The following is a 16,320-nucleotide window of genomic DNA, read 5'->3' as shown; positions in this document are numbered from 1 at the left end:
ATCAAGATTGGAGAGAAACTTGAATGGCTTGTTACTCTTTTCCTTTTTTGCTTATGCAGCTTGATCCTGCTTCGATTATCATGTTGTCTTGGAGGACATGGTTGATATCTAGAAGCCTCTTCCATACTACATTTAAAGGCGAGTTAAAATTGTTCTTCTTCTAATGTTAATAATCTGGCTTCCTCATTTTCCATGAAAAGTTTGGATGAGTGTGGAAGGTTTTTTATTTGAATCTGTAAGGGCTTGGAAAAGAAATTAAATCACCTTTGCGGCTTTATGACGTGATTTTACATATCCAGCCCGACATGATAATTGTAACCTAAGCCGATTAGATTTGTTAACAAACTTAGCCCTCACACAATGGTACAAAATCTTTAATTTTTCGAACTTTGGAAAGTAGATTAAGGAACTGTAATCCTAAACGTCCGTCGATGGTTCAGTTGACGACATATTTACACTTTGTGTTGGAGAAATTATTATTTTTGCAATAATGAAATATAAAAAATAAAAGAAAAAGTAAAATATGCTAAATAAAAATATTAATGAAATATAAATTATAACATAAATAAAAGCATAATATAAAAATAAAATAAAAGTTATTGTTGCATTGTACCTATAACCTACCTCAACATTACATTCAAGTACAAATAACACATTATATCAGTTTCAAGTTTCAACAATTTATGGGGGCATAAAAAATACACGAGTCAAAAGGAGTTTAGTATGTTGCGTATCAAGATTCCAAGATAGGCAGCCCTGTCCATCGTGCCGCCCTCTATCTCCTTAGATCTCTCATTTGCGTAGCATTTCTCCCATTGCGCAGCCTTTTCATATCCTAAATCTCTCATGAATAGTGCTGCTCATGAATAGAGCATTGTGCGCGGTGAATAGTGTCGTGCGCAATGAATAGTGCATTATGCACAGTGAATAGTGTTGCATGATGAATAGTACGTTGTGCGCGATGAATAGTGCATTATGTGTGGTGAGTAGTGTTGCGCGATGAATAGTGCATTGTGCACGATGAATAGTGTGTTGTGTGCAGTGAATAGTGTCATTGTGTGCAGTGAATAGTGCGTTGTCCATGGTGAATAGTGTCGTTGTGTGAAAATAGCCTTCACACATGTGAAAGCCTATAAATACTCCCTCCCCCTTTCATTGTGTTGATTCATTATATTTTATTTTCATAATCAAGGGAAATACGAGAATGTAAATGAATTCAAAATGAATAAAATACTTTATGATCATTGTTCTCTCATTCTTTCTTTGTTATTATTGAATGATAATCCTCCAAATCAAACCCATTCATTTCTTGTCGAAATAAAATGTCAACTCTACTGGGGACTTGTTATTATTCAATGATAACTTAGAAAATATTCAGAGAACTTTTATCATTGTTTGACGTCAAATAGACTCCAAAATGATGACTCTCAACAGGATCATCCTCCCCTTCATCTCTAAAATAAAGTACAATTTTATTGAATTAAAATAACTGATACTCTATTTTGAACAGTAGGTATTTCGTCCTTGCACAATCGCAATAGCTTTTCTCCTAGCCAACGCAATTGTTTACTTCATATTCAACAGATTCGCGCAAAATTGCATCGACAATAAACAATAACCATCACAAAAAATACCAGAGAAAGTTGAAGCTGTTACGATCAAGGATAAACGAGACCTGAGAATTCAGTTTGACTGAATTGGTCTCTGCTCGCCAACAAGAAAGACAAATCAGATGACGAATTCATTAGTCGATGGAAAGATTTAGGGGCATCATGTCAATAACTTCTAGAAAAATCAGATCAGGTCAACATTAGAGCCAATATCATTACTACAGCTGAACTATTATATGATAATGCTCAAGCCTGGGAGTATTATGGCGACCAAATTATTGTTATGGGCGAAAGATAAAATAGTTTTAATTCTGAAGATTCTCAGAGAAAATCTCACCCAATCAAAAGGGGACAAATCGGTAATAAAGCTCTAATACAAAGCTCCATGCTCCACCTACAAAGCTTCAATGCAAAAGCTCTAATATAAAGCCTCAATATTGTTGGAGCTGTCAAGCTGCCTCAGCCTAAATATTCAGAGGAAGTTGAGATGACAAAAGAAAATAATTATTGTCGTTATCATCGTTTCCTAGGACATTCCACAGAAGATTGTTTAACACTGAACGATATGTTACAGAAAATGATAAAATAAGGAGAAATATTAATAAAGAAAGGTGAAGAACAAGATGGAAAAAATAACTATAAATATGACGTCTGTAAGAGATCCGTCAAAGATATGGAAAGGTAAAGAGAAAACTACTGCAACAAGGGAGTGGTGACTTGCAATACTTCCTACAACAGGTTTTGTCAAGAATATTCATCATTATTCATAGCTTCCTAGGCCATAAGCTGAAGAAATTAGTCTGAAAGATCTAGCTTTTATATGCCAACGAGAAGACGAACTGGTCAAAGAATTCATTGATCAATGAAGAATCCTGGGGGCATCATGCCCACAATTTGTGGAAGAAGAAGAACAAATCAAGTTATGTATAAAATGCATAAGACCAGATATTGCATTGAGTCTTATTGATCTGAATAGATAAACCTTTTAAGATCTAAACGAGAAGGCTTGTAATCTAGAAAAGATTAGTACAAAAGTGTTCGATTCTCATATGAGCTGGTTGTTTCAAAATCTCAAGAGAACTTCGACTGATACTACCAAAGAGGAAAGAAAAATGAAGAATTATCAGGATGAATAAAAAAAAATCCTTGGTGAAAGAAATATGAGTGATTACACAACTAAAAAAGAAAAAAAAAGAAAAAAAAAGATTTGGACGATTCAAGAACTATGAAAAGTATACATTTGAAGAAGACGATAGATTTCCTATGATGAACCAATTGCTAGCTGTAGAGAAAATTAAATTGCCATTGCCTAAGTGTTCAAAGGAAATGAAGAAGATAAGTGAAAATGATTACTGCTATTATCATCGTTTCTTCAGACATCGAATTGAGAATTGCTTCAAACTAAAGAGTATATTACAAAAAATGATTGATAATGTCAAAATAATCATAAGGAAAGCATACAATGTAAGAGAGGAGATAAGAGCACACAAGCCTGATTGAAGCAATTTTTTATATCTTCATAATCGAGATGCAAGAGTATAAATATTCACGAAATTAGGGGCAATTCTAATCTCGGATAGTCCGTGCGCAATGATAAGGCATCAATATATTTGTTAAAATTCATGGCATCAAGATATATTGCCTCTGAAGATCACCGTAATTTTGATTACAAAGATTATTAGTACAATACTTCCCAATCAAATGGTGGCAAGACAAGTAGAAAGAGATTAAATAGCTTCAAAAGGCAAAACCATGTATCCGTCCCTGAACATGAATGAATAAAAAGGCAGATTTCCAAGCATATCAAGTTTAAACATATTATCATCAAGCGCCAATGATTGTTGCTGGATTAACAAAAACTACCATTGTCATCATCATATCGTTGATGCGAAGATTATTCTATTATCGAAGTTTATTAAAATTAATATTATTGCCAAGGTAATACTCCATTTTGACCAAATTTTATAATATCATCAATAGCAGTGGGAGCGATATATCAATTATCGATTTATTATCTTTAGCGAAGTTTATACAGTCAACCATATATCTAAATACCACGACAGCGATAACAATTTATCATTTACAGCAGCATAACCAAGCCCATACGGCCAACTATGCATAAGACCTACCGTCATTAACAATATATATATATATATATATATATATATATTATTCGGGCAACAGTGAGAAGCCGGTGACCCTAAAAAGTCCATATAAGCCATCACATGCATACTTATGCGGGCAGCGGATGGAGCCGACGACTAAAAGCCCTAAACGGCCAAAAAGTCCACAACGACCAGTCACACGTGAGACCAATGCCTTTTGTATAGCTTTCGACAGTGTCACAGTGGAGAAAAAAATGCCCTCCCGTGAATGGGTCCAACCTTGCAGATAAAGAGAAAGTAAGTTGTAGTGTGCGCTCTTTGGCCATTGTCCATAAATAAGCTAACCATGTGTAAGACCCTCTAGATTTCAGGCTTGATTTCAATAGTAACTCATGAGGAAAGGGTCTCTAAGAAAAAATACCCCCTCATTGATGGATTAGCGGCCTTGTATTTGGTACCCTAAGGTAGCCTTGCGCACCTCGTGAACTCTAGAGAGTTACTTCAGCCAACCATGTGTGTAAAACCCATTGAGTTCACTGCCTCGGTAGCTTCACTGGGCCCCTCTATTGGATCGCGGTTTATGAACTCCTCGGCCGCTATAAGTCCAGCGAACTCAGAATTACAGAGACCATTCGCGTAAGATCTGACTCCAACTACTCCTGAGTTAAAAAAACTGTGATCGCTCTACTACTTAAGAGCTTAAACTGTGTGAAATTGTCTACTCAAGTCTAGTTCAGTCAAGTTAAGTCTAGTCAAAGTATGTTAAGTTAAAAATATACTAGCTCCATTACTCAAGAGCTTAAACTATGTGTAACATCAAAATGCTGCAGATATATATATATATATATATATATATATATATATATATATATATATATATATATATATATATGATCATCTATTTTACTTAAGATATGCTCAAATATACAATTGCCTAATGAAAATCTCAAACACTGATTAAACAACATACAAAAATGTGTTTCTCTTAAATTAGGTTCAAATTACAGCAATAGCAAGTTTGTTCAAAATACTTGCTATTTTCTATTCAGAAGTTAAGTTCTTCAAGATCAACTAAGAGTGTTCAATTATAATATGCTTATCCTTTCGAAGAGCCTTCCTGTCTTTCCTGATAATGAAGAAAGGTTATCTCACAAAATCTGCGAAGGTGGAGGATGAAAATATGAAGAATTATCATTATCTTTTGGATGATCTAAAATTCGAAGTCTTTGGATTCAGCACCAAATGCTATCCATCCTTCAAGGTTATTAGCAGACTTTATTTCGTAAATATTATCTTCTAAAAAAATCTTTATGCAAAGTTGGTCTAGAGAGGGGGCATGATTTATTTCTCCAAAATTCATGCCTTGGTCTTTCTGATAATTTCTTATGCCCGGTAGATGAATCAATATGGCATAATCAACTGGATAATAATTACGCACTAAGTAATATTTGATGAACCCATCAACACATCCAACTATAAGAAGCATGAACAGGATAATTATTGCTGAGAATTATGAGGCGTGATCCAGTGTGAACGTTTAAAAGTTGCTTCCATATCAAGGCCCAGTTATATGGTCTGATGCCATAACTTCTCATTGTTCTAGTAATGATATCACAAGTCTCCGAGTATTGGACCTGATAGAAACAAGAAATGAATGTTCGCCGAAAGAGATAGAACCATCATCAGTCACTTTTATGACCTCTGGAAAGCTAGTAAATGGAAATTAAAAGAAGTCTTATCCATTTTTCTGGATCGACAAAGGTTTAAAGAAAACACACTCCTAGCCAGCCTATGAAGAAATGCTAAGGAGCACAAACTAGAAAAGACTCAACGGTTGAACCTTTAGAGCCGGAAATGACATCTCTGAAAGTACAATATAACAAGCAAAGAATGCAACAAGTGTAATGCAAAGCACGCTGACAAGCACAAAGATGGAATGACTAAATCATTATCATATTGCAAATATTACAATCATTCTAAAAGTTTTCAATATGTTTCAAAATTATCAATACTTCATGAAAATAAAAATGGAAAATTATGATATCTTGAGATACTAATTCTGATTAATTTGGTAAGAAAGATTACCACCATTCAAAATCCTAGATTATGTAGACCATGAATAAAAGAAACAATCAAAGAGATTATTGTAGCAGGAGCAGCATTGAAAGATAATTATCTGATCAGGTTACTCTAAGATGAAATCATCATAGCTGTTACAGCGACAAGTTTTGATGAAAAGAGAATATCATGAATAAGGGAATTAAAATTGTGGAGAATGCAATTGTGGCCCTATTCATAGAAAAGTGTTCTATCCGATTGACCGTTATAAAGACAGTGCTTTCGTTACTGTATTATCCTCCCTATTGAAGCATTCACTCAGTGCTTCTGACTGGGGGCATTCAGTCTTCTGTTCGAGCATGATCATTAGTCATCCCTCAACTGCAATTCATTCGAGCTCGATTTCTACGATCATGATTCATTTGATAGCAATTTATTCAAATACGATTCCTCCGAGCTTGATTCTTTCAAGATCGACTATTCATTTTTTCGTTTGAGCAATCCTTCTTCGTTATGTGACCAACTCTATTTTCATGAAGAATCCTTCTCTGAAGTGAAAGGATTTTTGTGCAGAAGAAGATTGATCCTCCATTTGATTTTGTAAATTAATCAAAGAAGGATCGAGGGGGTATCTGTTGGGGTACAAAAAATACACGAGTCAAAAGGAGTTTAGTTTGTTACGCATCTAGATTCCAAGATAAGTAGCCCTGTCCATCGTGTGGCCCTCTCTATCTCCTTAAATCTCTCATTCGCGTAGTATTTATCCCATTGCGTAGCCCTCTCTCTATCCTAAATCTCTCATGAATAGTGTTGCGATGACTAGTGCTGCTCGTGAATAGTGCTGCGATGAATAGTGTGTTGTGCGCAATGAATAGTGCATTGTGCGCGGTGAATAGTGTTGTGCGATGAATAGTGTGTTGTGTGCGGTGAATAGTGCATTGTGCGATGAATAGTGCGTTGTGCGCGGTGAATAGTGCATTGTGCACGGTGAATAATGCGTTGTGCGTGATGAATAGTGCCGTTATGAGAAAATAGCCTTCACACATGTGAAAAGCCTATAAATACCCCCTCCCCCTCTCATTTGAGGAGGATGGAAGTAAGAAAAGCTCAAGAAGCTCCAGGTGCACAATGGAAGTCACCCCAAGAGGATCGTTGTGCGGTGCACAACAGAAGGAGATGAGGTGCACAATGGAAGTCACCCTAAGAAGATCGTTGTGTGGTGAACAACAGAAGGAGATTAGGTATACAACAAAAGTTGCCATAGGAGGATCGTTGTGTGATGCACAACAGAAGGAGATGAGGTGCACAACAAAAGTCGCCCCAAGGGGATCGTTGTGTGGTGCACAACAAAAGGAGATGAGGTGCACAACAGAATTTGTCGTAGGAGTATCATTGTGCGGTGCACAACAGAATTCCTGCACAACAGAAGTTTTCGCATTTAGAGAGCTCTAGAAGAAGGAAAAGTCCATCCACGTAATTGGTTCACCCACACAACCATTTGTTCTGAAGGGACATCAAGAGCAAGGAGAGAAGAATTTAGAATGAAGTGGAGAAGTCGAAGGAGAGAGTAAAAAGACAACTAGTGTCTACTACGCAACCAAACTAAGGACCTCAAGCCTGCACAACTCATCTGCCTTTGTGATGAACATCTAATATGCCAAAATGCTCCTGAAATTGCCATCCTTTCATTCATTGTGTCGATTCATTATATTTTATTTTCAAAATCAAGGGAAATACGAGGATGTAAATGAATTCAGAATGAATAAAATACTTTATGATCATTGTTCTCTCACTCTTTCTTTGTTATTATTGAATGATAATCCCCCAAATCAAACTCATTCATTTCTTGTCGAAACAAAATAGCGACTCTGCTGGGGACTTATTATTATTTAATGATAACTGAGAAAATATTCAGAGAACTTTTATCACTATTTGACGTGAAATAGACGCCAAAATGATGACTCTCAACGGGATCATCCTCCCCTTCATCTCTAAAACAAAGTACAATTTTATTGAATTAAAATAACTATTACTTTGTTTTGAACAACAGGTACTATGTCCTTACACAACCGCTATAGCTTTTCTCCTGGCTAATGTAATTGTTTACTTCATATTCAACGAATTCGCACAAAATTACATCGACAATACAAGATCACCACTGCAAAAAATACCAGAGAAAGTTGAAGCAGTTATGATCGAAGATAAACGAGACCTGAGACTTTAGTTTGACTGAATTGGTCTCTGCTCGTTAACAAGAAAGACGAATCAGATGACGAATTCATTAGTCAATGGAAAGATTTGAGGGCATAATGTCAATATCTTCCGGAAGAATCAGATCAGGTCAACATTGGACCCAGTATCATTACTATGGTTGAACTATTATATGATAATGCTCAAGCTCGGGAGTATTATGGCGATCAAATTATTGTTACGGCCGAAAGATAAAATAGTTTTGATTGTGAGGATTCTCGAAGAAAATCTCAACCTAATCAAAATGGGGCAAATTGGTAATAAAACTCCAATACAAAGCTCCATGCTCCACCTACAAAGCTTCAATGCAAAAGCTCTAATATAAAGCTTCAGTACTGCTGGAGCTATCAAGTTACCTTAACTCAAATATCTAAAGAAAGTTGAGATGACAAAAGAAAATAATTATTGTTGTTATCATTGTTTCCTATGACATTCCACAAAAGACTGTTTAACATTGAAAGATATGTTACAAAAAATGATAAAATAAGGAGAAATATTAATAAATAGAGGCGAAAAATGAGATGGAAAAAATAACTATAAATATGACGTCTGCAAGAGATCCGTCAAAGATATGGAAAGGTAAAGATAAAACTACTGCGACAAGGGAGTTGTCACTTGCAATACTTCCTACAACGGGTTTCGTCAAAAATATTCATCATTATTCATAGCTTCTTGGGCCATCCATTGAAAAAATTAGTCTGAACGATCTAGCTTTTATATGCCAACGAGAATACGAACCGGTCAAAGAATTCATCGACCAATGAAGAATTCTGGAAGCATCATGCCCTCAATTTGCGAAAGAAGAAGAACAAATCAAGTTATGTATAAAATGCATAAGACTAGATATTGCATTGAGTCTTATTGATCCTAATAGATAAACCTTTCAAGATCTGATCAAGAAGGCTTGCAATCTAAAAATATTAGTACAAAAGTGTTTTATTCTCATATAAGCCGGTTGTTTAAAAATCTCAAAAGAACTTCGATTGATACTACCGAAGAGGAAAGAAAAATGAGAAATTGTCAGGATGAAAAAAAAATCCTTGGTGAAAGAAATATGAGTGATTCCACAACTAAAGAAGTATAAAAATTTAAAATTTAAAAAAATTTAAAAAAAAAAGAGGATTTAGACGATTCAAAAATTGCGAGAAGTATACATTTGAAGAAGATGATAGATTTTCTATTATGAACCAATTGCTAGCCATAGAGAAAATTAAATTGCCATTGCCAAAGTGCCCAAAGGAAATGAAAAAGATAAGATAAAATGATTACTGTTATTATCATTGTTTCCTTGGACATTGAACTGAGAATTACTTCAAACTAAAGAGTATATTATAAAAAATGATTGATAGTGGCAAAATAATCATAAGGAAAGCATATGATGTAAGAGAGGAGATAAGATTACACAAGCCTAGTTGAAATGATTTTTCATATCTTCACATTCAAACGTTAGATTATATCACTCCATGTACTCTATCTTGAAGGTGACCCCTTATGTATTTATAGTCTCTTGTATTCTCTATAGGGTCAATTGTTTTTAGCCATTCTTGTATAATTAGCTTTAGTATAGGTGCACAATACCTAACTTGAAATATTTTCCCCTCAACAAATAAATTTTTGGTTGTCTTAAACTGGTTACATAAGAATAACATTACAATATCATTTACTAAAGTATTATCTAAAGTTATTGAAGATATTTTATTTTCAATGCCTCAGTCTCGTAGACAGTTATAGATGTAATCTAAAATAACCAAACTAGTATGAGGAGAAAGGTGGCGAAAGTTTAAAATTCTTATGCAAAGTTACTAATCTTCATTTATGTTGTGCGGTCAATGAAATATATCACTTTCTTTAACTAGATGTCATCCACAAATCAGAAGTCAAATTTAATCTTAAGACTGATGCGAAAAATGCTTTCATTTTTATTTTCTCACTTATGTACATTTTCATGCACTCCATCTTCATAGTGGCATGGAAAGTCCTTAACCTCAGAATTAAGTAATTTACTGTATCTCACGAAAACTTTACTCTCTACCATTGTAAATGATTTTTTTCAACAATTATAAGTCTTGCATATCACTCTTTCAGTTTCTCTTTATCAAACTCATGAATGAAAAGTTTACTTAGAGACTCGTATCCTTTAAACTTCGTAAATGAAAGCAATTGTTGGCCTGCAATTGAGATTTTTAGTATCTTTGAGCAACTTTACTTAAGTCTGTTTAAATGAGTAGTTGGACCCCCTGTATCATTATTGTATAATCATTTGCAATGCATACATCTAATCTTTATAAAATTATTAAGTATAATTTTTTCAAAGTCATCCTACATAATTGATCGTTTCTTTCCTTTGGTTGCAGTTGAATACCCTTCTCCCTTCACAATAAGAGATGTGTTCGACGTACCGACACCAAGAGTAGTTGGGACTTCCTCATTAGTTATTTATAAATATAAAGATAGAAAAACCAACTTTTAAGGACTTATCAACAAAAAATGGTATATACTTAAACGACCCTTTAAATTTTCTAAAATTGTTTAAGCATCTAAATCAATTACCAATTTAAGGTTGAATAGATTATATTGCTTTCATTTTCTAATTTAAATGCCATATCAAAATCCTGGCAACATATCCTCGTATTATTCAGATATATTAATTATGTATTTGATTCCCACATCAACTATCCATATAAATGTTGATGATGGAAACAAATGCAAGAAATATATCCAGAAAAAATAGTAGAGATAAACTGTAATATGCATATATATTTAAATTAAAATAAATGAAAATATTTTTATCTATCCAACATTGAACTGTATAAAACTAGGATAATTTGAAAATTTCTATACATTTAAAAATATATTGAATATATGCATGTGAATATAGAAATCATTAAATGGGTAACTGATTATCCTATACTAAAACTATATATATATATATATATATATATATATATATATATATATATATATATATATATATATATATATATATATATATATATAACTAATTGAACAATAAAAAGGTAATAATAATAATAAGATCAATTTAATATTAACATTAATAAACTAACATTGACATAAAAATAACAAGAAATTAAATCATGATTTAACATTAATAATTTAACATTTATAATCACATAATTGATCGATAACAAACAATTAATAATAATAATAATAATATGTCAATAATAATAACATTGACAATCTAAATTCTAACATTAACATTCACATATGACATAACTAACATTAGTAATCTAACATTTATCATATATATATATATATATATATATATATATATATATATATATTTATATATATAAACTAACATTAACATTAATATTATATATAAATAATATACATTAGGGTTTAGTATTTACAGTTTAGGCATTAGGGTTTAGGTTCTTTAGGCTTTTTAATGTAATATAATACATATATTTATATTTATTAAAATTATATATATATATAGATATATATATGTACATATTATAATAATAATTAATAGTATGTGTCTTGACAGTTGACACTCAGTTGAGCTGCAATGTATAGCGCCCTGCTAGGGCCCAAGCAAATATAGAGGAGAGAGAGAGAGAGAGAGAGAGAGAGAGCAGCATGGAAAGACGGGCGGACAATGACCGGGCAACGGGCTAAGCTCTTGGAGGAAAGGATGGCCGATGAGGTCCAAGGATGTGGGGACAGCTAGATGTGCTCGGACGGTGAGAGAAAGGGGAAGAGAAAAGGGGGATTGGGCTCAGGCACTCGGACAATGAATGAGGAGAAAGGGAGTTAGGGCTTGGGCGTTTCGGTGGCTTGGATGAATAGAAAAATAAAAATGGGAGGAGATTAGGATTCTATTTATTTATTTTTGGTATTTATACTATTTAGCCAAGTCTATTCGAATCAAACCGAGTTGGGCTTGAGTTCTAGTCCAAGTTGAATTGAGTTAAGCTTGGGCTAGCTTAAACTCAGCTCGAGATTCTTTTCGAGGCACAGAAATCAACTGAAGCTCAAACCCAATTTTAAGCCCGATGGAGTAAGTTGTTTTTATTTAAACCAAGCGACTTAACCCAAGTTAACTCGACTCGCGCTGAGCTCTAGTGACACCCATTGAACACACGGACTGCATGAGTTCAAATCAACCGGGTTAGACTATCTAACCTTTCTTTATGGGACATATCTATCTGTTGAGTTTAGACTGCGGACTCATTTTCACCTTGACCGTCATCATATATGGACAAATCTGCTTACTATGATCATCAATTCAATGCAATTACCATGCCACGTACAGCTGGAAGCAGATTGCATCCGTCCCAGCCCCGACAATAATCCGTCCATACAGAGCTCCGGCGGAGACATGTGATGTGTCCGTATATCCACCCCATCTATCATTTTCTCGTATCATTTTGAGATAGGAACCATAAATGAGGCAGATTCAACGCTTTCGGTAGACCACGCCGAATAGTGGGCATGGTTTGCATTAAATGCAAGATCATCTTTTGTGCGGTTTACTTGATCGTTGGATCTTCATCAATTTTGAGCTCACACTTTAAAATGACTTGAGAAAATAGATAGACATGGATAAATAGATATATCACGGTAAGTTTCACGGTAGCCCCAAGGGATGGATTATTGTCCGGACAGGGTCGGATGTAATCAGCTTCCGCTTCAAACCTGTTGTTTTTCAACGTAAATAGACGCATTATAATTAAGTCATTAATACTTACACCTGTAATTAGTCGGCAGTCCCAACATTAAGGTTGACAGTAACCGTTTTTTTCCGAAAGCGAAGAGTGGAAGTGTAATTATGTTAGTCAGGAGGCGGATTTTCTGCAAAAGCCTTTGGCAGGAAGTTCCTGCGCAAGAATGCTGGTTGGGGCCACCGCTATTTCTGTGAGAAATCTATCCGTTCATCCATTTTGTGAGATCATTTTAGGATGTTAGACCAAAAATTATATGGATCCAAAACTCAAGTGCCACATGAGAGAAAAAATTGGGGAAGAAAAATACCTACAGTTGAAGCCTTCCTGAGCTCCACCTTGATGTTTATATGCTATCCAAACCATGTATAATGTCATTACCGATGGAACGAAGTGAAAATATAAAAAATTTAGCATGACACAAAGCCTTTATGGCCATAGGAATGTTTCAACGGTTCTCACTGAATCCGTTCTAGATCCATATAATTTCTGGTCCAATATTCTAAAAAGAGCTCACAAAACGGATGAACGGGTAGATTTCTGGCCCCACCCAGCATCCTCGCGTATGAACTTCCAACGAAAGCCTTTAGCAGGAAATCCGCGTCCTTACCTGATATATGCCACTTGTATGATCGTAAGAGCCATCCACCCTGACAGAGATTCAGTCCAAGTGTATGGGAGAAGCACCAACAGAGATTTATCGCATATCCTAACCATTAAGATTTCAATAGTACAACAATATGATATTTTTGTTGGGACCACAGTCTGGCTCACCAATCTTCATCTCCTTTTCTCTTCACGTGAACCGTGTTACTCAGCAGGGTTCTTTCGTGAAAAGAAAAGGTCTAACCTAATCTGTCTAAAAAGCGTATAGACTGACACTGGATAAAACAACAAGGAAATGATATCTACACCCACCTCCCTTCATCTTCCAAACACACACATTCCCTACTTTTGGGAGTTCATGCAGTACAAGATAAATAGCCACGTGGCAATTCATTGGTCTCCAATATTACATTGCCACGTGACAGTTCAGGTCACAGGCAGCTTTACCGGGTAGCCATCAATGCAGTCTGCCCATGGGCTAACCAAACACTCTTCTTGTACAGCTACTTGTCGCAGTGATTTCCAAACTGCACTGTTGCATTTGAAACCCGACCCGAATGCAATCTGCCAGACCCGATCCCCTCTTCCCACCCGCCCTTTCGCTTCCGTGTAGGCAAGCTCATACCACAGCGAGCTGCTGGAAGTGTTCCCGAACCGGTGCAACGTCATGCGCGACGGTTCCATGTGCCAGTCCGTCAGCTCGAGGTTCTTCTGCAGTTCGTCGAGCACGGCCCGCCCACCTGCATGTATGCAGAAATGCTCGAACGCCAGTTTGAAGTCGGGAATGTACGGCTTCACCTTCATCTGCAAGAACTTCCTCCTCACCAACGTCAGCAAGAACTTGAATTGCTCTGAGAACGGCAATACCAAAGGACCCAATGTAGTGATATTGGTTTTGAGAGCATCGCCAGCGACGGCCATTAGTTCTCTGGCTAACGACACGCCAACGGTTCCTTTCTCGTCTTCCTTCTGGTACACGCAGTTGTAGCTACTGTCGTCCGCTCCTTTGTGAATCCTCACCGTATGTACGAGCTGATATTTCGAACGGCTGTGATCTCTTCTCATGTTCGAGAGCAACACGGCGGCACCTCCCATGCGGAATATACAGTTGCATAGAAGCATGGATCGGTCATTACCGAAATACCAATTCAACGTAATATTTTCAGTGCTAACAACGACTGCGTAAGAATTAGGGTTTGCTTGGAGGAGATCCTTAGCAAGATCAATAGAGATCAGTCCAGCACTGCATCCCATTCCACCAAGATTGAAACTTTTGATGGTGGACCGCATCTTGTAATGATTGACGATCATGGACGAAAGCGATGGTGTTGGATTGAACAAGCTGCAGTTCACTATCAGAATCCCTACATCTCTTGGCCGTACGCCCGTCTTCTGGAAGAGATCGTCGAGTGCACCGAACATGACTGACTCGGCCTCCAATCGAGCCTCCTTCATGGAAAGGTTCGGCGGTCGTGACGTGATCCCTTGCGGAAAGTACGTCTCATCGCCGAGCCCAGACCGCCGCGATATCCGCCTCTGGAAATCGATAGTCGCCTCTTCAAACCCGCCATTGCTCTCCGTCATCTCCAAGAAACTCTCGACCGGCATCTTCCGCTCATCACCGGGCTTGTAACACGCGAAATCGACAAGATAGACGGGCCGGGCCCGTTTGAACCAGTACACAGTAAGCAAGAATATTAAAATCGCTGAAGCAGACAAACCAGTGGCCAAATCAATATAGATTTGGCTCCACAAGAGCGAGAACCCATCGAAGCCGTCTATACCATTCAAACGCACGGTTGCAATGAAAACCAATATCAGAACCGATATAGCGAGATGTGAAACGTGATTACTGGTGTTGCGGTAGCCAAGCTTCACGTATTTGAGCTTCACAGACTGTAAGAAGTCTGGCAACCGACGGCGGATCTTGATGACGACTGAAGATTGATCTTTAAAATCCATCTGGGCCGTCAATCGCTCCTTGTCTAAATGTACACTTCCCATGTTTGCTGGGATATGGTGCACTTCGGGTGTATGTAAGAAGAAGAAGGAGAGAAGAGGTGAGGATGGAAAAGAAAGTCATAATACAGGTTTTCTGGGTTACGCGGATTAAATAATGGTAAGAAGAGGAGAGAGGGGCTGTATCTTAGCTAGGAGAAAGCGGTAGGGATGGTCGAGAATTTAATGAGAGTAGTTCCGAGAAGGGCAGATCGCTCAACCACCGAGGGATAAGGTCCACCTGTTTATCCTACTCGCTGGATTAGCGTTTTGGATGCTATTACTATTTGCTACGTGCGAGAACCGTGCTGTTCTTCAGGTCGGCTCAGATCTGGTTGTGTTACTGTACTGATCGTATAAGATATTTCAAAACTTATCTGGCCCCACGGATATTTCAACTGTGGACGTCGAATCCTCACGTTTTCGCCCCACCTGAGTATTTGATCCAGCTCATTTTTGGCCCCGGATACTAAAATGAGCTCACAAAATGGATGGACGTGGTGGATTTCTCATAAACATCACGGTGGGCCCCAGCTAGGTTTCCAGCGCCGAAACTTGCCTTTCGCAGGACCTGTTCGTGTTATATCTTGAAAGTGGGGAAACGGATTGGCTACTCCCCTGCCACCCACCAATGGCTGGTGATCGGTGCTCTGTGGGCCCCACCATGATGTATGTGTTTCATCCATGCTGTCCATATATGTTTCTAGATCATTTTATGGTATTGAGACCAAAAATTAGGTATATCCCAATCTCAAGTGGACCACATTACAAGAAACAGTGTTGAATGAACAATGACCATTAAAAACTTTTTGGGGGCCATAAAAGTTTTGGATCAAGCTGATCTTTGTTTTTTTTCCTTTCATCTAGTTCTGTATGATATAATCAACAGATTGGATGTCAAATAAACAGTATAATGGGCCTTAGGAGGATTTTAATGGTCAATATCCAATCACTATTGTTTTCCTGTGGTGTGGTCCACCTGAGATTTATATACCTCTCATTTTT

At 36.7% G+C, this 16,320-nt stretch overlaps 1 protein-coding gene across 1 annotated transcript; it reads right to left on the bottom strand.

The window, feature by feature from the left end:
• Positions 1–13,388: 13,388 nt before the first annotated feature.
• On the bottom strand, positions 13,389–15,407 carry LOC131248618 (3-ketoacyl-CoA synthase 1-like). Its single transcript, XM_058248984.1, has one exon. The coding sequence runs from the start codon at positions 15,319–15,321 to the stop codon at positions 13,744–13,746; it is 1,578 nt and encodes a 525-aa protein (XP_058104967.1). The 5' UTR covers positions 15,322–15,407; the 3' UTR covers positions 13,389–13,743.
• Positions 15,408–16,320: the final 913 nt, after the last annotated feature.

This window comes from Magnolia sinica, chromosome 6 (assembly GCF_029962835.1).
Source record: "Magnolia sinica isolate HGM2019 chromosome 6, MsV1, whole genome shotgun sequence".
NCBI lineage: Eukaryota > Viridiplantae > Streptophyta > Magnoliopsida > Magnoliales > Magnoliaceae > Magnolia > Magnolia sinica.
The sequence above is the reverse complement of the archived record's forward strand: the minus strand, read 5'-3'. Positions and strand labels throughout refer to the sequence as shown.

What these genes read in the sequence shown, in the direction of transcription:
- LOC131248618 (XM_058248984.1), bottom strand. Translation starts at nt 15,321, where the DNA reads ATGGGAAGTGTACATTTAGACAAGGAGCGATTGACGGCCCAGATGGAT.